The sequence below is a fragment of the Marmota monax genome, unplaced genomic scaffold (genome assembly GCF_021218885.2).
Source record: "Marmota monax isolate L192 unplaced genomic scaffold, Marmota_monax_Labrador192_F-V1.1 WCK01_AAM20220418_F8-fsc00134, whole genome shotgun sequence".
Classification (NCBI taxonomy): Eukaryota; Metazoa; Chordata; class Mammalia; order Rodentia; family Sciuridae; genus Marmota; species Marmota monax.
Window position 1 is genome coordinate 836946 of NW_026692281.1, and position 23631 is coordinate 860576.

The 23631-nt window shown below is 38.2% G+C and overlaps 1 protein-coding gene and 1 pseudogene across 2 annotated transcripts in view; one reads left to right on the forward strand and one right to left on the reverse strand.

Moving 5' to 3' along the window:
* The window catches only part of Ophn1 (oligophrenin 1), a 374656-nt gene that overhangs the window by 343806 nt on the left and 7219 nt on the right, over positions 1 to 23631 (forward strand). For both annotated transcript variants that reach the window (XM_046440297.2, XM_046440286.2), the window contains exons 20-23: positions 4920 to 5067; positions 11280 to 11603; positions 20937 to 21102; positions 23060 to 23110. In XM_046440297.2, the coding sequence (XP_046296253.1) occupies positions 4920 to 5067; positions 11280 to 11603; positions 20937 to 21102; positions 23060 to 23110 (689 nt within the window). The remainder of the gene's footprint in view (positions 1 to 4919; positions 5068 to 11279; positions 11604 to 20936; positions 21103 to 23059; positions 23111 to 23631) is intronic.
* On the reverse strand, positions 21760 to 22046 carry LOC124089998 (large ribosomal subunit protein eL43-like; annotated as a pseudogene).

The following is a 23631-nucleotide window of genomic DNA, read 5'->3' on the forward strand; positions in this document are numbered from 1 at the left end:
TGGAATATTCATAAAAACTATTATAGTGCCCAAGTAGATGCTCACAAGTAATAGCTATTTAGAATACTATGACCAGGAGTATGACCTAGAACTGTATGGTCTCAGTGCTGATCTTGCTGTTATGTCATATTGTCTCTTCCTTATAACCATGAGACATATAGTGACTTTTCTTTTCCACTATTGTTCCTTGCCAAGGTCCAGCTTTTACACAGGCTTAGTATGCGTTTCCAATCATGTAATTTCTGTTTTGACTTTTGTATACTAGGATGTTGGGTTCTAACATTTCTCTTCACACTAATTTTTGGGCTTGATATTGTTACTCTCACTGGCTGGCAACAGTGATTCCCTTCTTTCTTCACCATATGTATGTGTCATCCCAAAGTGGAGGCACACAGGCCAAAAGGTCAGTCTCCCTAGGAAGCGGAAAATCCTTAAGTTCACATGAACTACTATATAAAAATTCTAATAACAGCTCTTCTGCACTCCTTCAGCACTCTATATAGTATCCAAGACACTTTGTTTTAATTTTTAAATTATATGTTACTTTTATTTTTTGAATAGGCAGGCAATGCACTGTGGTATGAAATTTTAAAAGAACAAAATTATATAGGAGAGAAAAATAAGTTTCCCTCCTTATTTTCCCCAGCCAATCATTATTTCTGCCTTGAGACTAAGGATGTAACCGGATTCCTTAGTATCTTTTCAGAAATATTGAGTGCCTATGTGTATATGTGCATGAGGGGGTATGTTTACTCTTATTCTGCATTGCAGTCTCAGATGATAAAAAGCATCTTTTCTTTCCAGGTTTCATATTTTCACTTTTCCACAGCAACTATGATACATAGGAAGGGGCCTCAAGATTTTCTTCCAAGAGTGGCAAGTTGAACAAACAATTCTATATGGTTTGGTTAGATGTTCAGCCCATGAAAAATAGGCAAGATAATTATAGTTTTATCTCTTTTTTTCCCCAATCGATTTTTATTGAACCTTTTTAGTTATACATTAGGATTTATTTTGACATAATTATGAAAGCATGAAATAAAATTTTCTCTAATTCAGTCCCTAGTACTTCCCCTTCCTTTGATCTCTTCCTTCTACTGATCTTTCTGTTATTTACTTATAGGGTTTTTTGTTTTTGATTTCAGTTAGTGTCTTGTGGAAATACTTGATAGCGAGGTTCGCTGTGGCATATTCACATATTATGTAGGAAAGTTAGGTCAGATACATTCCAGTCTTCTTCCCTATCCAGTCTCTTCCTCCCTCCCCATCAATCCCCTTAATCACTTTCAAAAATCATTCTTCTACTTTGCTGAGGATTGAATCCAGTGCCTCACACATGTGAGGCAAGCACTCTACCACTGGGCTACACCCCAACCTCCAGAAACTTTATCTCTTTATTGAAATAATCTTTCACTTCCTGTATTTTCATCCTATTTTTTTCTATTACTTTTTCTTTTAGTTTATTAATCATTTTAACTGTGAACTTTCTACTTTCTCTGACATTTCTTCCACTGTAATGCCAATGGAGTCAGTTGTTGAAGTGTTATGTATTGTTTGGGGTAGTTTGTTCCCTTGATTTTTAATATCACTTGTATATCTATCCATTTATTGGGGTGGTTTTTGCTTCTTTTAAGCAAGGGACTGCTTTGTGAACTTCTTAAGAGCCCTGGGTTGGGTGAAAATCTAGGTGTGGATATTTAACTCATATCATGACCTTTGCTGATGCCAATATAAGCACCACTTTGAGGGAAGCCCAGAACCCTATTTACTACAATCAGTTCAGAGCCCAGCCACTTACAATTCAGCCTGATAAAAAGTGAATGACTTGTAAATATAGTGCTTCACCAATTCCTCTAATACAGGTATAAACCTGTAGTAAAAAGTTCTGGAATGTCTTGAAAATTAGTTATTAAATATAGTGAAATTGCTGTAAAATTATACAAGGGCTGAAAGGGAGAAAAATGGGCAAAAGAGATTAAAAAAATTAAAAAGAGAAAAGGTAGAAAAGAATAATACTCACTAAGGTAAAAAGGGTTAAAAAAGGTGGATAGGGGTATTTCTGGTACTGGCAGACAGTGTGAGTGGGAGAGTAGCAATTAAGAGGGTCAAGTATAAACTATGGCTAGGAAGTCAAAGATAGAAAGAATGATTCCAATTAGTGCTTTAAACCATTAAAAGAAATATGTTTACATGGGTTGAAGGTACAATAATGGCTATTAGGGTAACAACTCACAATCAAGATAAATAGTAATATTCATGATCAAAGTTGATGTTTGAGTTATTTATAGTATAAACCGTGCCAAGGTGAAGAAAATTCTTTTTGAATCTTGGTTTGGATTTCATTTTAGGATTTGGGACATTTAAAAAATATCCATCATTATTTGTCTTCTAATTCCTCCAGAGATTCCTGGGTAGAGGAGTCCCTCCCCTAGTTTCTTTTTTAAATTTTGATTTGTTATATATGACAATATAATGCATTACAATTCATATTTTACATATAGAGCACAATTTTTCATATCTCTGGTTGTACACAAAGTAAAGTCACATGTTTGTGTCTCCTTATATCTATATAGGGTAATGATGACCATCATGTTCCACCATCTTTCCTACCCCTGTTTCCCTCCCTTCCCCTCCCTCCCCTTTTCCCCTTTGCCCTATCTAGAGTTCATTTAATCCTCCCATGCCCACCCCCCCCCATAGCATATTATGGATCAACATCCTTAAATCAGAGAAATCATTCAGCACTTGGTTTTTTTGGGATTGGCTAATTTCACTTAGCATAATATTATCTCCTGGTTTCTATGGACCTCCCCACTAGTCTGATTTGTTTTGTCAGCTCAGGGACCTGTGGCTGACTGCATTGAGTATGTGGAGTATGTGAAGTTGTGTCTGTTGGTTGTTTCTGTTTTGTGCAGGAGTTCAGGACGCAGGGCTCTGGGCTATTGCTGCTATTGCTGTGGGTCATCAAATACCCACTCCCCTCTACAGGATCGTTTTCATGAAGGCATAAAGCACAATGGCTGTCTGCAAGCACAGGTCCTGTGGTTGTGGATTCTCCATGGGGGATCTGTGGTACAGATCCTGGCCTATGCAGCTTACTGGGGTACTGTCTTTACCACTGAGTAAAGAGATTCAGCTGACTCACCTAGGTTCCAGTTTCCACTGCCACAGGCTGTGAAGGGTCGGCACTGATTCCCTCTGCTGACTGATGCAGGGTTGAGACAGGATCAAAACAATGCCCTTGGGCTGGGGTTGGGGCTCAGTGGTAGAGCACCTCGCACATGCGAGACCCTGGGTTCAATCCTCAGCAGCAAATAAAAATAAATAAGTGAAATAAAGGTGTTGTGTCCAACTACAACTAAAAAATGAATACTTAAAGAAAAGAAAACAGTGTCCTGTCACACAGTACATGTGCCCAAGGGTCAGCTGCTTTGGACCCAGGCAAATGTTTGCCTTAACTGACCTCTTGTTGGCTTTGGTAATGGTCCAGGCCTCTTCCCTTTAAGCTTCCTGAAAACTCAGGCAACTTCTCATCCCAGCCTTCCACCAGCTGCTGCCATGATCTAGGGAACCATCACTCTATGCTGCTGGATATCCAGGAAGCTTCCCTCCAGGATGGCCTTATGCAGACTGTGACTGCAATCAGGGACAATCCCTCTAGGCTTCTTAGAACTCAGGCAACTCCCCTCTGTGTCTCATCCCAGGGACAGCAGGCGGCAGCAGCAGTTCTAATTGTTCCCCTTTCCCCTTTCTTCTGCTTGCTGCCAAAACTGTCTTGCTGCTTGGATCTGAGCTTTCAGTTCTGCCGCTGTGTGTGAATTGCAGGTGTCTGCTCTGTCTCTGCCCAGTCTTCCATGACAGCTGTACAGAGCGCTGATTTGGGCGAGCAGTTCCTGGGTTGGTTGTTCCACCTTGCTCCCCCTTTTTATGGTCAGGTGGAGGGGTTTCAGCAACTTTGGGCTAGTAGTGATCCCTTTACAAGTTCTTTCTAGAGGGATCCTTAAGAGAACCCACTACCCTCTAGTTTAACTTGCTTCTTTCTGGAAGTGGGGAGAATGCTGTGTTGATTTATGGGGGTGACTGTCCAGCTCTGGGCTTCACAAAATGGCTGTGGATCCTGGCATGGCTTTCTATTTATGATTTGGTTTTATACTGCTTGATCTGCTTCAAGGACACCGCTGTTGCTGCCATGCCTTTTTTTTTTTCTGCCTCTTTCCAAATGTTGTTAAGGGAGTGGACTTTGTGCTTTTCTGCTCCCTCTTTCTCTGCCTGTTGTCCCTCCCCATTTCTCCCACCCTGTTCCACATTTGGGGTTAGGGAATTCTGTGCTTATTTCCTATTCTGGTAACCAATCTTCAAGTCTCTCCAGGTCTTGGACATTATAATATTGAGTCTAAGAACATTTATGTCTCCCACCTGTCAGATCAGCTGTTCCTTCACTGCCTCCTTTCTGTGTTTTTGCTCTCAGAATCCACTGCCTAGGTCCATTCTGCCATATTTAGGACTCTCTCAAAAAGCATCTTAATAACTCTTTGAATCTGATTTTTATCATATCCTGTGAGGTAGGTGGTGTTGCCCCTGTGTTACAGAAGAGAACACAGAGGCTCGTTGAAGAGAAATGACTTCCCTCAGGTCTCCCAGGCAGAAAGTGGAAAACCAGGACTGATGTTGTAGTCTTTTGTCTGCATTCTTTGTCTCACACTAAGGAGTGTTACATTTTGTTTCATAAAAATGGGAAGAGATATCTAAACACTTGCTAGTAGAATGGTTTAGAAAATCCCCATAATTCATTTAACCATATTAGCATATTTACAGCAGACCCTAAGTGTAATGTTAGCAGATATCAGGTGGTAGGCAGTATTAGGGACAAAAAAACTGGATATAATTGCCTCCTGGATATCTTCCTTATCCCTCCACAGATCTATTTGGGTCCACCAGAGGAGAACACTGCACCCCCAGTGCCTCCACCTCGAGTGACAGCAAGAAGACACAAACCAATCACAATTTCAAAGCGATTACTGCGAGAAAGGGCGGTTTTCTATACTTCTTCCCTGGATGAAAGTGAAGGTTAGTACTCATATTCACCCTTAGCTTCTAAATGGTGATTAGACACAAAGAAGTCATTGAGGGGCAGAAGTGGGGGTGTGACCATTTTTATCCATGCAAATATAAGCCTTTCCTGGCTTCTAGGTTTAAAAGCATCTTGGAGAAGCAAAACTTATACTTATTCCCAGAGAGGAAATTACTTTTTTGGTTTTGGATAGGACAGGGATTACTTTGTAAAAGATGCTACCATGATCCTTTCTTTATAAGATCAGAGGAGGATCCGCAGTATTCTTAGATCTGTGTGCCTAATACATGGAAATGCATAAATAAGATGCTTTCTGAACATGCTTAGGTTTTAAACTCATATATGGCTAACATGGATTGAAAACCTACTATGAGCCAGGTACTATGCTAGGTGCCCAGTATGTATTCCTAAGGAGCTTGTGGGATAAAGTGAGATATATGTATGTGAACAAACAAATGCCAGTCAGTGGAATAATTGCTAGGAATGAGACTCTAAACATTCTACATGGACCTATGCCCCACCCACTACTATTCCACTGAGAACATTCTTGCAAAAGTCACTAATAATCTCCATGTGATCAAATCAAATAGCCACTCCATTATTCTCCCCTTACTCAGCTTATGAGCAGCATTAGATACAGTTGACTACTTCCTCCTCCTTAAAACACTGAACTTGGTTTCCAGGATACCAACTTTCCTTTTGCCTCACTAGATATTCCATCTCAATTTCCTCTATGGCTTTTCCTTCTCTCTGTTATATTCCTATGTGATTTTATCCATTATTTTGGTCTTATTTTTTAATTTATTCTGATTTTTTATACCTGATGCCAGAATGCAATTCATTTCATATTACACATATAGAGCACAATTTTTCAAGACACTGATTGTACACAAAGTAACACCATTCGTGTCTTATACATGTATTTAGGGTAATAATGTCTAACTCATTCCACCATCATTCCTCCCCCCTAACCCCCACCTTTCCTCTCCCTCCCCTTTGCCCTATCTAAAGTTCCTCCATTTCTCCCATGCTCCCCACCCCCAATCGCCATTATGCATCAGCATCCTCATATCAAAGAGAACATTCGACCTTTTTGGGGGGGATTGGCTTGCTTATTCACTTAGCATTATATTCTCCAACTTCATCCATTTATCTGCAAATGCCATGATTTTATTCTCTTTTAATGCTGAGTAGTTTTCCATTGTGTGTATATACCAAATTTTCCCTATCCATTCATCTACTGAAGGGCATCTAGGTTGGTTCCATGATTTAGCTATTGTGGATCCTGCTGTTATAAATATTGATGTGGCTGTGTCCCTATAGTATGCTGTTTCTAAGTCCTTTGGGTATAAACCGAGAAGTGGGATAGCTGGGTTAAATGGTGGTTCTATTCCAGTTTTCCAAGGAATCTCCATACTGCTTTCCAGATGGCTGCACCAATCAGCAGTCCCACCAGTAATGTATGAGTATGCCTGTTCCCCACATCCTTGCCAACACTTATTGTTGTTTGTATTCTTAATATCTGTCATTCTGACTGGAGTTGAGATGAGATCTCAGAGTAGTTTTGATTTGCATTTCTCTAATTGCTAGTGATGTTGAACATTTTTTCATATGTTTGTTGATTGATTATATATCCTCTTCTGAGAAGTGGCTGTTCAGTTCCTTGGCCCATTTATTGATTGGGTTATTTGTTTTTTTTTTTTTTTTTTTTTTGATGTTAAGGTTTTTGAGTGATTTGCATATCCTAGATATTAGTGCTCTATCTGATGTGCTTGTGGTAAATAATTGCTCACATTCTGTAGTCTCTCTATTTACCTCACTGATAATTTCTTTTTATGAAAAGAAACTTTTTAGTTTAAATCCATTCCATTTATTGATTCTTGATTTTAACTCTTGTACTACAGGAGTTTTATTAAGAAAGTTGGGGCCTAATCTTATATGATGGAGATTTGGGCCTACTTTTTGATCCATTAGGTGAAAGGTCTCTGGTTTAATTCCTAGGTCCTTGATTCACTTTGAGTTGAGTTTTGTGCATGGTGAGAGAGATTTAATTCCATTTTGTTACATGTGGATTTCCAGTTTTCCCAGCACCATTTGTTAAAGAGGCTATCTTTTCTCCAATGTATATTTTTGGCACGTTTGTCTAATATAAGATAACTGAATTTATGTCTTCTATTCTATACCATTGGTCTACAGGTCTATTTTGGTGCCAATACCATGCTGTTTTTGTTACTATTGCTCTGTAGTATAGTTTTAGGTCTGAAATAGTAATGCCACCAGCTGCACAGAGTCTTTTTGTTTTAAATATCATTTAAGTGCTGAAGATGATTTCTAGTTTCCATCTGTAGGATGTTGTCATCTCAAATTGTTGTCATCTCAAACTCCCTGCTGAACTGACTTCCTTGGATGACTCATGGACATTTCACATTCAAAATGTTCAAAACATAATTCTTGATTTTCTACCGCTCCTTTACCTGCTCCTACTCCCACCTCCCCCCACCCAGTCTAATTAACAGGCCACACCAGTCTCCTGATCGCTAAGGTTAAGAACTTTGACATCATCCTTAATTAGTCTTTTTCTTTTTTTCATCATATCTGATCCATTGGCAATTCCTATCAGCTCTCCATGCCCATTACATGCTAAATCTTTCTGCTTTCCCATGCTACCATCCTTGCTGAGCCTACATCATCTCTCACCTGATATCCTTATTTGCTTTCTTGCCTACCTCTAATCCATTCTCGCCTGCATCTAATCCATTCTCCACTGCAGCCAGTTAAATAGACATCTGTTGAAAATGTAAATTGGATCTCATCATTCCCTCTGCTGCAAACTTTCAGTGACCTCTCTTCATTTTTAGCATAAATTTTGCATTTAATGCTGTGTTATATGATCCTTACTTATCTCTCTAACCTTCATTTCTGTGCTTCCTGCTCTCACTGTCCCCTTTGCTTTCTCTGGGCTAATCCCATTGGTCTTGCTGTTCCTTATAGATATCAAGCTTAACTAAGTTCCTTTGCATTTGCTGTTCTCTTTGCCCTAAGTATTCTTCCTCCAGAACTTCACAGGCCTTACTCCTTTATCCAGAGTTTGGCCAAATGTTATCTCCTTATAGAGACCTTCTCTGTGTATTCTAGTTAAATAATCTTTTCTCCTCATCCAATCACTGCCTATTTCTTTATACTACACTATTTTATTTATACACCTGCTACTATTTGTTGACACGTTTGTTTCCTGTCTTTCCTGTTAGAAAGTAACATCTATTTTATCACTAACCATTAGAATATATTACATGTATATATTGCAAGTATTCATGTAATAAGAATGAATGAATGGATATGTAAGGAATAATGAAGAGTAAGGGATTACCTAGCTTAATGATCACTTTCATACAGAAGTTAGAATGTTAATCAGGAGAAAGTGGAAGGGAACATTGAATGCCTACTCTGTCCTACCATAATTTCAGTTTTATGGTATAAATTTATTTATTTATCCATGATGTCCCCAAACAGAAACTCTATACCAGCAGAATTTTTTTTTACACTGTATCTCTAGCACCAGCACAGTCCTTGGAACATAGTAAGCCCTCCATAACTGAGAATAATAAATGAATGAATTGGGTGTCAGTAGACCTAAGACTGAACTTCATCTTAACCACTATCCTACTGAGTAAAATGAGCTAGCCATTTTCTCTCTCTGGGTCTCAATTTGCCCCTCTGTGTGGTGAGGGCTTTGTGCCAGAAAATCTCCAATGAGATCACCCAGTCTAGACATTTTTAAGAACTTTTTTAGACTGATATATAATTTAAATGGCATAAAATTCATTCCTGTAAATTGTACAGCTCAGTAATTTTATTACATTTTGTACAACCATCTCATTCCAGAACATTTTCATTACCATATTTTCCAATTTCCATTCCCCATAACCCTTGACTGTTAAAATCTACTTTCTGTCTCTACAGATTTGCCTATCCTGAACATTTTATATTAATTGAATCATATACTTTGAAGACGTTTGTGGCTGACAAATCATTTCACTTATTATAATGTATTCAAAATTCATCCACATTGTGGCATGTATCATTTATTCATTCTTTTTTATTGTCAAATAATATTTCATTCATCATTTGATAGTTGAGTACTATTTACTTTTTTAGCTATTATAATGCTTCTATGAGCATCCATGTACAGGTTTTGTGTGAATGTCTTTCAATTAAGTATATACCTAGAATGAAAATTTTGGGGTCATATGGTTACTCTGTATTCAAACTTTTAAAGAACAGCCAAGCTATTTTCCAAGCAGATACACCATTTTACTTTCCTACTGGCAATTGTTGAGATTTCTAATTTTTCTGCATCTTCACCAACACCTGTCATATCCTGACTTTGATTCCAGCCATCCTAAGTGGATAAAAATCCATAATCTAAATTAATATTTAACATTTGTGTGTGAGATATTTATTTGGAGCTCTCTTTTGTAGGGCAAGCATTGGAAACTCAAAAGAGGGTTATTTTCCAAGTTAACAATAGCTGCTAAATGACAGAACAGCAATTTGTACCCATCTATCTTATCCTAAAGTACTATTACCTACTATAAAAAATGGTGTGTTTCATATGACTTGTCTGAATATTGTTCTAAGAAGGAAACAATCCTTCTGATTACCACCATTCTTTATCAGTAATATTTCATTTCCTTACCCCAAACACTATTTTTTAATAAATAATATTTCAGTGAATCCCTCCACAATCATTATGGGCTCCTTCATAACCCCATATCTAAGTCATAGCCATTAGACCTCTTTAATAGCTCTTGATTATCTTTGGTGATTTCATTCCAGCTTAGATACTTCTCATCAACTAACCCCCCCCACACTTCCAGTCTCTCTGGTCCAATCTGATTTTCATAATGAACCCAGAGGTATGTTCTAAAAACACATATTTGAGAATGCTGCTTCTCTGTCACCCAAAAAGTAATTATCCCTTGTGGCCTAAAGATAAATATTCCTGAGGATGGCATCCATGATCTTTATGATATAGCTCCAATCCGTCTTAACAACCTCATGTTCTTTTACTCACAGATTCTCAAGTCAAACTAAACATTTTTAAAAATTTTTCTCAGATAAACCCTGATCTTTCACTCTTTAAAGTTATTATTTGTGTGAACAATCTTGTTTTATCTATGCCCCTACCCAATCCCCAACCAGACATCAGGTCATTTCATCTGTGTTTCAGTATGTATCTCTAAAAATAAGGACTCTTTTTTAAACTAAAACAACAATTATTATCAGCCTATCTAAAAGAAAATGATAATACCGCAAGATCAATTGTCTAGTCAGTATCCAAATTCTCCTATTGTCTCATATTTATTATTTTAAAAATGGAATCCATCTGTTGCAACAGACCAGTACAGCTCTCAGGAATCATTTTGCTGGCCAGAACTATGTTTTCTACCACTAAATTCTGATCTACATTTTCTATTGCTAAAGAAGATGACAGTTCCCTGGCAGCAGGTTCAGTCTGGGGGTTTATTGACAATTTCAGGGAACTCTGTGGGTCACTTAAAATTAATTTTTTAAGTTTTGACTGTATTTATGTAGGTTAATTTTTCTAGGAAAGAGTACCTGGCTCTCATTATAGTTTTAGAAGCTCTAAGTAAGACTCAGAGTCACTGAAAAGCTTGCACTAATGTCAGAGGAAATTGTAGACCACAAAGGCTAGAGGAAGAACATAAAATGGCTTTTTGAGGGTCTCTTTATGGGGGTGGAGAAAGAAGTTAAATTCTGCTATATTTATTAACTTGAAATTTGAGAAACATTAACAAATTACTTTTGAGAGAAATAGTTAAGAATTAACTCATGTCTTTATTTAGAAAGAATAGAATATGAAATTCATTGGGGACGCTAAGTCCCTTTTGAGTTCATTCCCCTTTGAATAAAACAGCCTAGTTTATTGTGGTTTGCTGAATTCTGGTGGTGAAAATCATACTCAGATCTTGAATTGAATTCCTTATTTAGATGGGACCTGTGACTCCTCATGAATTAGGAAAGGCAGAGCCTAATCTTGTGGGTTATAATTTATTTGTGCCACAGTGTATATAGCAGTTTTGAAAATGTGTACAACTTTTAAAAATTAGGAACGTATGCATATATCAAAATGAAAGGGTTTTAGAGATTATCACTAATCCTTCCTCTTTGCACCAACTTTTCTCAGATGAAATCCAACATCAAACACCTAATGGTACTATCACTATCAACCTAGAACCCCCGAAGCTGCCACAACACCTCAAACTACCTATGCAGAGGAGTGGGGAAGCTGATCCCGGGAGAAAGTCTCCAAGCAGGCTTATTTCAGATGGCAAATTGGAGCCGTGCCCTGAGGTGGATGTGGGAAAGTTGGTGTCTAGGATACAGGATGGAGGGACCAAGACTACCCCAAAGGCCACCAATGGACCAATTCCAGGCCCTGGCCCCACAAAGACCCCTTCTTTCCACATAAAGAGACCAGCTCCCCGACCCCTGGCTCACCACAAGGAAGGTAAGTACTTGGGAATCCCAAGGGAATCAGAACTGAACACATATACTTTTCACCTTGAGATCCTTCCAGGATTGGAAATATCATAAGTGGGAATGTGTTCCACTTTACTAAAACTCATTCTGGAATGGTGGTTGAGACCACAGAAACATTCACAATAATCACTAGAATGTAAGCTCTACGAGGGCAGGGACTTGAGGCATGTTTTCTTTTCTTCTATATTCCAAGTACCACATAGTAGGTACTTGTTATTGTGGAATAAATGATGAATGATAATCATGTTATTTAAAGTGGTGTTTCTATTGCCATTTATTAAATATCTTCTGTGTACCTAGCATTGTATTAAGTCCTAAGTTTTATTATCCTCGTGACCCTTTGGTGAAGAAAGTATTATTCATGTTTCAGTTAGAAAACTGAAGATCCTAGAAATAAGTAACTTCCCAGAGAATCACATGGTAACTGGCAGAGCTGGGATCTAAATCTTAGCGCATCTTGCAGGTGCCAAAAATCTGTGTTCTTTCCATGAATGCAGAACCCTCATTTTGCCTTCTGATAAGAAACTTTGAATCTGTGAACCAGTGTTTTCTCATTCTCATTTTCTCATTTGGGAGAAATAAGGACAAAGGGGTACAGCTTCTGTTTGTCTACACTTTTAAAATCATTACAAATTCTAGATGTAGTTGACTTCTACAATCTTTGTAAGCTATACACATGGGGGACACATAGTGAGAGGAAGGCGCTGATCCAGAGGGAAGTTGAGAATATGATTTATATGAAAATAGTATGGTATAATGAAAATATAGACTTTATTCTCAAAGGTTTGAATCCAAATTCTGGCTCTTTTACTTTGTATCTGGATGACCTTCTTAACATGTGCCTTATGTATTTGTATCCTCTCCTGTTCTAGAAAGGATTTAAGGCATTTCACAATATAGCCAAATATAAAAATGTAAAATAGTAAGAATAATGCATCTGGGAACTATTGGCTGTGTACTAATAGTGTACTTGGTCCCATCCCAGGTGCTGAGGACACAGAAATCAATTATACAAGGTCCCTGTCCTCTATAGGCTTAGAATAGAGCATGGCAAACTATGATATGTGGGCCAGATCAGACCCATTGCCTCTTTTTTTGTTTAATCTTTATTTGTTCTAATTAGTTACATATGACAACAGAATGCATTCTGACTCATTGTACATAAATGGAGTATAACTTCTTCTTCTGGTTATACATGATGTAGAGTTACACAGGTCATGTAACTATATACGTACATAGGGTAATAATGTCCAATTCATTCTACTATCTTTCTTACCCCCATTCCCCCTCCCCTCCCTTCACTCTCCTCTGCCTAATCCAAAGTACCTCTTTCTTATATGGCCCACAAGCTAAGAATGTTTTTGATATATTTAAATATTAAGAAAAGATACAATTTTTATGATGCATAAAAATTATCTGAAATTCAAATTTGTTTCTTTAACATAAATATACCCCTTCATTTACATAGTGTTTAGGGCTGCTTTCACACTATAACAAACTGAGAAGGAAAACAGAAACTTTATGGCTCTGCAAAGCCTAAAATGTTAACTGTGTGACCCTTTACAGAAAAAGGTTGCTGACCCTTGCCTGGGATTCTAGAGCACAGGCAAGAAAAATGAATTCTAGAGCAGGGGCATGGGAAGATAGGATAGGAGGGAAATAACAGGAAAGGAATCAGTACACAAAATGTTTACCGTGAAACTTTACACGCTTACTGGAATACCGTCAGAGAGTTGGCTCCAAACTTTCTAAAGAAAACAAGAAGAAAGAAACCTCAACGGTTATATAATTCCAAGTTCTTAAGGGAAAAATAGCCCGTTGTTCAGGTAAAACATAACTTTTCTGTTGTGGAGGCCAGGAAAATTTTTCTTCTGTGGACTGTGGCATATAACAACCTCACTGTGGGCCAATGGCATTGTCTCAGAGGACAATTTAGTGAAAGCCTATTCTGTGTGGGGGCCGGTACACATTTTATGAAGTAATTGACCCTGTGAATTTTCTAGCTGGATCCTCTGATGCATCCATGTGTTATTTAACCTCTTTGCACATTGGTTTCCATATCTGTAAAATGGGAGAAACAACTCACCTCACAGAATTATTGCTACGATAAAAAGGAATAAGAAAATATCTGGCATAACCAGCCTATAAAATATGATACTGATTCTCTTCCCCTGTCCCTCCCTTCCTAAGATTTGCCTCTTCTGGGAAGTAAAGCCGAAAAAAATAAATAAATAAAGGCCAGGACAAAAAAATAAAGGCCAGACTTCTATGTGGACATCTGCTTCAGTTTATAATTTATATATTGACCTTCATATCAATCTGCTAGAAAGTTGGATAACTCCACTTACACTCATTACAGTAAAATTTGTCTTGCCTGTCGCCAAACCTTGAGATCAGCCAGGTTCTATCAGCTCTTCAGAAGAAGTTATTTAGCCCTCCCTATCATTTCTACCCTTACAATCTTCTACTTCAAAGTTCAATCCCAGTGGCCTTCTCTTCTTCCCCTTCCTCCACAGTACCATCCTCTGGGCTGCTGGTGGCAGCTGCTGTCATTTAATGGTGTCAGTTAATATAAGTGCTGATCTGACTTGTCTAGTATCAGACTATCTAAATCTAGGCTGCAGCATTTCCAGGCTTTGATTTCTGCCCTAAATCAGTTAGCCACAGGCTGAAATGATTCAGCTTTTTTTCAAAGGCCTCTAGCCTTGGCCACAGAATACAGAATTGAAGTGTCTTTGGCCTTGGTGGAAGATTAGCCACACCTCTGGGGTAGTTGCCTCTTTGAACCTTACCCAGGCCATCCCCTCACCACTGCCTCCCTTTCTCCCTCATGATTTTGGCTGCCATGCTGGTAGATTCACAGGTATCAGAATAGTTATCAATTAGGAAAACTCTGCAAATAGCCATGACCCTGAGCTATAGGTGGTGGCTGTTAACCCCTGTGGTAACAGAATCACAGGAAGAAGCTGTCAAGTCAGCTGACCCACTCTGAACCTCGAAGTTGTCACTCCATTTCAGTTCCATTCTCCAGGATGCTTTATTACTTTAGGGATCCAAATGTGCCACTACCCTGACACCCATCTTCACTTCTTGCAGTGATCCACCATTTAAGTGGACTTGATATTCTGCACATTTTTTTCCTCAATTAAAAAGAATAAAATCATGGTGCCTGTTAAATTGCTTTCTTCCATGACAGTCAGCTTTACAATAAAATCAATATTGTTTGCTGGTGGAATTTTATCAAGGGCCCTTTTCTGTTCCAGACATAAGCTGGATATTTTTTCTTCTTCCATTTCATCTAATCATTGTGACAGGCCTGTGAGGCAGGTTTTACTGTTCCCATTGCACAGATGGAAAAACAAGCTCAGAGACATGAAACATCTTGCCCAGAGGAATTCAGATTGTAAAGTAGATATGGGGCTTGAACCCAGATCAGCTTGTTTATACCACATTTTAATTCAGCTGTTTAAGCTACCTTCTTTCTATTTTTTTTTTTCCGTAAAAGACACTCACTTTGGGAGTGACTAAATTATAACATCCCTTTACCTTTCATTTGATGTTACTTCTTCTTACAATGTCTGGCTGTGCAAAAGGCATGTGTAGTTCCCACAGAGGAATTTAGGACTTTTCTTGGGAAATAAAGAGGCAGGAGGGCTATTTCCCATTTACTTACATGTATTTGCTCATTTATTCAGACAGTGCTAAGCAATGAGAGTGACCATATCTTGCCTTTTGATGGATTATACTGAGTCTGGCATGTAAGCAGCCAGTCGCAGCCCAGTATGATCCAGTTTCAGTAGGGGCATGGGGCAAGGAGTTCTTCATTCTGCCTGAGGTATTGAGATAAAAGTGGAGAGCACACCACTCACTATAACCCTATAATTTAGGAACCCTTCTTAGCTCCTTTCCTTTGTCTTGCGAGAAAAGACTACATCAACTGAGGTCCTCCTTTGATTGCAGGAAGGATACTTCCCAGGTTTTGCTCAGTCATAGGGCCATCAATTCTCTACTGGGGTGACTAATAGTATAAATGGCATTTCCATCTGCTCTAAAAGTATTAGGAACAGACTTGCTCCTGTAGTAATGGGCGTTGCTGGCCATTATCCATATTTTCTTGTTTGGACTCATTATGCTTTAATAATCTATTGTTTGATTTTAAATCTCTGTCCTAACTGCAGTGTAACTCCAACTTGTTCTTCAAGGATAATTAATGGTTAAGGCTTTAGGGGAGCATGGAAAAGTGTCATAGGAAGAGATTCTTCTAGAAAACTGGGAGACTCTTCAAGTGGAAACAATCTTTCCCTACTGTCTCAGGTTAAGTGTAGATAGGTATAAGGAAAGTTGGAAGAAAGTTGCTTAAGATTGAAGACTGATCACCATCAGGTCCCCCAAAATCTGCAAATTATAAGATTCTTTGGTTATCTTCATTTGACAGAGAATTAGAGAGGGAAACAAATGATTAGATTGGAGAAGGAGATCCAATTTAGAGTATTAGCCAAATTTTCAACCAAAGTTAAGAAAAAAAATTAAAATGAAAAACAGGTGGAAAGACTATAGGATCAAGAGGCTTAGTGGTCCTTAGTGGTCTTAGCGGCCAGGCTCCAGAGTGTTCCAGCTATGAGTTTGAATCTTGGATATTCCCCTTCCAATCTGTGGGACATTGAGCAGTTCATAACCTCTCTGAATCTTGGGTTTGTCCTTCTTATAATGAGGATAATAACTGTGTCCATTGGATTGCTATAATGATGAAGGGTGACAGGTGTGTGCCTGGCACATCATGAGTACTCAGAAACAGTAGCGGGTTTTTTTTTTTTTTTTCCCTTATTAGAGGTTTTACTAGCTGCAAAGTTTTCATTAGGTCAGCTTCACATCTAGGGAACTCTCCCTTAACCCATTCCTTGGGCACCTAAATTTGGCCCTCTAATGTGGATACTGAGTGATAGGGTTCACTCTTAGCTCATGTGAGTATGTCTTCTCTTCCCAACTCAGTTTTAAGAAGCCAGGGAACAATTGTGAGAATTCCTCATGAGAGCATAAGATGGGGCCTCAAAAAACTCCCGATATATTGAATACCTTTCATCTTGGGTTACAGAATAGACCTGAATCTTGTTTATATTATGTTTGTGTATGTTACATGTAGCCCAATGGGTTCCTAAAAAGGGAAAGCTTTCTTTGCTGTCCTTCTAGTAGACTGAAGTGCATTTTTTTTACTCAATAAATATTTGTTAAATATTCACCAGTTTTATGCAAAGCAAACTACTTGGGTCTCTGGGGAATACAGAGATGAATGCCACCTGTATCTTGCTCTCAGAATGCTCCAATTATAGTAGGACAGATAGAGCCATGAAAACAAAGATCCAAACTACAGGATTCAAAGTACAAGATGATCAGTGCCTTAAGAGCCCGAGAAAGAACTTGGAGCATTTTAAACTTCTGAAGATACAAATTTGGGCATGAGGGAATAGGGTAAATAGCCTCTTAGAAAGACATAATTAATTGTAAGGCATATACATGGAACAATAAATACTACTGCTTGAATTGTAGGATATGTGAAGAAGAATGGTACAAAATTAGATCAGAAAGGAGAATTGAAGCCAAATGGAAGTGGGTCACAATTCAGGTTAAACATGTCAGTGTATATTCTGTGGACAGCAAGGAGCCATGAAGTCTAAATCTTCTGAGAAAGAGAGGCAGAATACATTGGGGTTTCTAGAGTATTCCCAATGTAGCATGTAAAAGTCAGCAGGGAGAGATAGAAGTCTAAAGACATATCATAGGCTGATTCATCTGGACAACAGTCCAACCCCGTGTTGTATTGTAGGGAAGTGATCTGCTGAAAATCATACAGCTTAGTTTTAGGACGAAGACTATATTACAGGTTTCTTGACTCCAAGTTATATGACTCTTCCCTCCCAGCCTCACCAGTTTGGCATTGTGCTTTAGCAGTGACTGAGACAAATTTGAGGAAAGAAAGAACAGCATTGGGGTCTTTCAGCCAAGAAAACCCTTTGCTGTCACTTCAAAGTCATACTTGTAATGAATCATCAAGTTAAACCTGCAAATAAAGGGCAAAGGCAGACACAAGGTTCATGATGTTTGTTTCCTAAGGCCCTAGGTTGATGTCCATTTGGATATGACTGTGAGTTAGGAATGAATGGGGTTCATATTTAGGTGGTGTCATGTTGTTTACTCGTCAAGGAAAATGCGAGCCCTAGGATGGACATGGCTTCAGGTAGGAAATGTTTTCTGGCTCTGAGTGTGTGGCGCATCCTTCCTGCCCAATTCTCTTCCAGTAGGTAGTAGAAATGTGACAGTATTGTCTTCTCTGGTAATCTCTAAGCTACAGTGAAGAAGCAGTTGTGTGGCCTAGGGTTTCTCAACCCTGGCTGCACATCACACCATCTGGGGAGCATTGAAAATATACATGCCCAGATCCTACTCCAGTCAATTAAACTAGAACCTCTCAGGAGGATATCCAGGTATTATATAAATTTAAAGCTCTTCACAAATTCCTGATGTGTAGCCAGGGTTGATAACTACTGGTAGTTGGGACAACATGGGTTTCAGAAATCAAATGAAGCTGGTTTTATTGTTGATAAACTATGAGGTTACTACTTACCTTGGAATTTCTTTTCCTCATCTGTAGAATAGGGGCAATATTTTCTGTACAATTATGGCCATTGTTAAATGGGAAAAATAGGCATAAAGTGCTGAGTACAGTATCATAGTACCTACAACAGAACAGGTGTTCAATAACAAGTTAGATGATTTATTTTACTGGTATCATTTTATTACCACTGTCATTTTTATCATTTATAATTTTATATTCCTAATAATAACAACAAAACTGCAGATACTGGGGAAATCACTCAATATAGAGACAAGAGATATAAGACAAGAGATGTAGGTTTCAGTCCTCACTCTATCAGTTATCTGACTATGTAGTTGTGGATGAATTAGTTTACCTTTAAGAACCTCAGTTGCCTTCTCTGTAAAATGCAGATAATAAGACCTATCTATTCTTCTTTACCAAGTTTATTGTAAACAAATATTTATCATCTGGAAGAGTGCTTTGAACAGGATGGTACTTTTTGGGAAAAAAAAGGATTATTATCATTTTGATTATTTTTTCCTAATATAATTCTGTATTTTCAGCCTGGGATAAAGGGAATGGTGTGCCCAGAAATATAAGATGCAGACTAGATTGGGAGAAAGAATTTATGTATGCCCATGTATAATTTTTTGGTAATTCTTTCAACAGAACATAAATCACACTATATTATCATTATCTCTGTGAATACCTGTCTCACCAGAATGCCTAGGTGGATGGATTCTTTTAAAAAAATAACAATATCTAAGCACTTCAGGAACATTTACATAAATGGAAATTATATTTGTGTGCTGTGTCCAGAGGGGTGAGATTTGCACTATATCTTTAGGGATGATTATAATGTAGGTGAGACATGAGATCAGGACACATAATAATGAAAAAAAGCAGGAAAAAGTATATCAGTTACCCTGTGTGCTAGACACTATCTATAGGGCATACAGACAGTGTGTGTGTGTGTGTGTGTGTGTGTGTGTGTGTGTGTGTATAAAACTAAATTGGAAGCAGGCGCTGTGGCGCATGCCTGTAATCCCGGTGTGAGGGGTGGAGCCAAGGCAGGAGGATCTCGAATTGAAAGCCAGCCTCAACAACTTGGGGAGACCCTAAGTAACTTATTGAGACCCTGTCTCTAAATCAAAAAATAAAAAGGGCTGGAGATAGGGCCTCTGGGTTCAATCCCTGGTACAAAGAAAAAAATAAATTAAATAATTTACTTCTTAAAATCACCTTGAAAGCAGGGTTAATTATATTCATTTCCCAGATGAGGCAATGATAGTCAAAGAGGTGAAGTGATTGTCCATGGTCCCACAGTTAGGAAGTAGCATAACAGAACAAAGCCCCAAAGCCAGGTCTGCTCAATTCCAAACTCTTTGTTCTTTCTATTATAACATACTATCTTACCTTTAAGTAAGAGTCAAGGGCTTGCTCAGATAAGGTGGTGAGACCAGTTTGATTTTAGTTGAGCTGGTGATTAAAGTTAAAGTTCAGGGTTTGTCCTTGGGACAGTGATTTGAAACTAGGCTTATGGAGGACTCTGAATTTACATTAAGGGTTTTGAAATTTATCCTGTGAATTTTTGAGCTTTTTGAAAGGTGTTAAATAGAGAGGAAACAGTATAAATAAAGTAAACCTTACAACAGTAGCATATGAATTCAATTTAGTGTTTTATATTTACCTTGAACATTTTAGTAGAAAAAATTGAATATCAGTATCTACTCACAAAAATTAATCAAATAAGAAGATCTACTAACACCCTTGCATAATTGCGTGTCTACTTCAATATTGTCTGCATCAAGCCATGAGCACTTTTTGTGGACATTTTTTTGTCACTTGATATTATTTTACAAGCATGTTTTTGTTTTGAGCTTGTCCAAATCCTTGTCAGTTTATGTATAATATGTTTGGTTAAATGCTTGTAAGAATCAAATTGTTTGCTTAGCTTTTGGGGTTGGCTCTGACTTTTTTTCTGTTAAGATACATGTGTTTGTGCCAATTGTTTTTTTCTTTTTGTCTTGGATTAATTCTTTTGGGCCTGTCTCTCAAAGTGGAACTACTGGATCAATGAGTCCAAACTATCTCATATGTATAATGTTGTAGTTATCCACATTGTTCTAGAATGCTTAATGAGTATTTAGACAAAATAAAACTAGTTACAGTGGCACCAGCAGTGTGTTAGTGCTCTCATTTCACGATAATCCTGTCAGAACCATTTTGTAAGAAAGTATTTATATTTAATATGTACTGACCAACCTGGAAGCTAGAGAAATAGAGGTAAGAAGTGACTTAGGAGAGTATTATAATAATCAAAACCTAAGTGGAAAGGACCTGAATATCTGTGATGATGAATTTGTCAAATTGAAATTCACTATCAAACATTGTTAAACATATTAATACCTAATTTAATTGTCTCAATACCTCTGTAAGATAATGTAGTCTTAATCTTGATTATATGGTTGAGAAAAAAGAGACTTAGGAAGTTATATGACAAAACCAAGGTTTACTAAGTTATGGATCTGGGGTTCAAACATAGACTTTCTGAAGGGACAGCTGGCAGAAAAGGACAGAGATTTTGGTGGTGAAGAAGAAATGGAGGCCAAGGAAAATGGCTTCGTAACTTGATTATTGGGTTCCTGTTCCTGAGTTGTATTCCATTTGGCTAATTATTCAAGTCTCTGGTATTGTTCTTTCTTCTAGGAGATACTGACAGTGTCAGCAAAGTGCGGCCTCCAGGAGAAAAGCCAACGATCATCCGTCCCCCAGTGAGACCCCCAGACCCTCCCAGCCGGGCAGCTACTCCCCAAAAGCCAGAACCAAAGCCAGATATTGTAGCTGGAAATGCAGGGGAAATCCCATCATCTGTGTAAGTAGGGTTGTTCCTCAGTTTGACCTAGTGCCTATCTTAGGTGACCAGGAATGCTTTCAGGATCAACATATGGAATGTATATAATGCACAACTGTGGGGCATCATTCACTTTGTAGTCTGGGGGAATATAGGCCAGCCCTGTTTGAAGTATTCCATTCAGCACGCAAAGCTGAGATTTTCCTACAGATGAAGACTTTGATTCTTAGTATCTATCAGAAGACTCATTTTTCTTAGCTGCCCTGATCTATGTAGGGTGATAAAATCACTTTCTGATTTTAACACACATGGCTTTGGAACTTACTTTCTTTCTTTTTTTTGGCAATTTATGTATATCCTTTGTGTATTTTAGCTTTAAAACAAATTTTGCACAATATGTCAGTGTATTTCTGAGAAGTTGAACAGTTATTAAAAAGAGCTATTATCATCTGACTACTGTAAAAATAAAACAACAAAAAAACTGAATTACAATAATCTATCTCAGCAAACTTTTCCAATTCAAATTAGAAGGGCTCCAATTTATAAATCTCTTTTGAAAGGACAATATTAATGCAATGTACATAAGAACATCTTATTAATATAATAAAAATAAACCACAATTTTGTTATAAATTAACCCATTTATTATAACCTAGGGATGTCTCAAATGTTAGAACTTCTACTGGTCTTTCAATTCCTTCAGCCTTCTGATTGCAGACTTGACTGTGATGGCAGGAGTGGTGTCCTATGTCGTAGGTCCAGGCACCACCAGCCTCTGATTTCATGCAGGAACCACAGTACCAGATCCCCACAGCCCGTCTCTTTATCTTGTTTTTGCCACAGAAGGAGCAAGTGTACTTGGCATGCTGGCTAATTTTAATTTTCTTCACCATTTTCAAGAAGGAGGCACCATAGCAGGTCCCATATTGAACCAATGATTCCGACCTTCTTAGTGTGTTCAGCCATATTGCTGTGACTTAGGCTCCAGCCCAGAAAATGGAACTTACTTTCTTATTTTCTTGTTATTGCTACTGGCTTTAAAAGTAATTTAATGAACACATTAAAAAAAAAAACTTTCAAAGTCCTCCAAAATGACTCAGGTTCTCCAGAGAGCCTCTTACAGGGTAGGAGCTGAGCTGACATCCAGCAGGCTTTCATGAAGCTGGGCTGTAAGCCACGGAACCAGGGAAGGAGCAGCCAGGATGGGACCACAGCAGCACTCAGGGACTAGCCTGGCTGGTCTTCAGCCAGTGACTGGGACTTCTTTCAGCAATACTACCTCCTGACCTTCCTTTTTCTTGTATCTCTTGCTTTCCATAATTGTAAAATTGGGGAAAGAAGAGCAAAACCTCCACTGTTCCAGATAATTAGCTACATATATTTACTAAATGCCAAAAATTATACTTTGAAACCCAAGACTAATTTCACATATTTAATTTCACATATTTTCTCCAAGAAAAGCTGAAATGGGCAACAAAGTTAGACCATTTTGGACCCACAGGGAGCAAATGGGTTCATCTGTGGTCTTTCAGGTGCCTCTGGGCTCAGAGCCATTATACATAACTTTTTTTTTCTTTTTTTCTATCTTCTTTTTTTTTTTTTTTTTTTGTAATGGGGATTGAACCCAGGGGCACTTAACCACTGGGTGACATTCGCAGCCCTTTTTGTATTTTATTTAGAGACACAGTCTCACTGAGTTGCTTAGTGACGCTCTGAGATGCTGAGGTTGGCTTTGAACTGTTATTCTCTTGCCTCAGCCTCCCTAGTTGCTTGGATAACAGGCATATACTACTACACTCAGCTTGGCCATTACACATTCTGATATTTGGGTTTCTCCTGAGACCCAGGCCCATTGCTGGCAAAGGCAAGGCCTCGCATTGGCTGCCTATCTAGTTCAGTCTTTTGTCCTTTTCATTGGTCATTGGTTTTCACATGTATTCCAGAACAACTTATGGGACTTAATTGACTTCTGTTTGCAGGGTGGCTTCCAGGACCCGGTTCTTTGAAACAGCTTCCCGGAAAACAGGAAGGTAAGAGACAAAAGGGACAGAAGAGAAACCAAATCATTTTTTAATAAATGCATTATGAACATCCCATGGGTTCTTGCTCTTACCTTCTTTTGTTCTCTTTCTCTATAGAACACTCTCTTTCCTGCAACTTTGTATTTTCATCTCTTTCTCTCACTTGTGTCTCTGTTTTTGTCTGTCTCATGCTTTTTCTCACTTAGTGTCTCTCATTCTCTTTCTGTTACTCTTTGTATTTCCTCTGTGTTTCTTTCTTTATGTCCCTGTCCCTGTTTATCTGTTTTTCTTTCCCTATGTCTCTCATATAAGATGTCTCTTCCTTCCACTTTCTTTCTCTCTCACAAATATGTGCATGCATACACACACACTCATGCATACACACCAGACTATACTGCAGAAGCTCATACCCAATGTAGATCTTCTTTTTGTTTGTTTGTTTTACTTATCTAGACCCTGTTAAATTCTCAAAGGGCAACTGATAGGAACATGTATAGTACTCTACCTTAAATAGCCTTAGAATAAACATG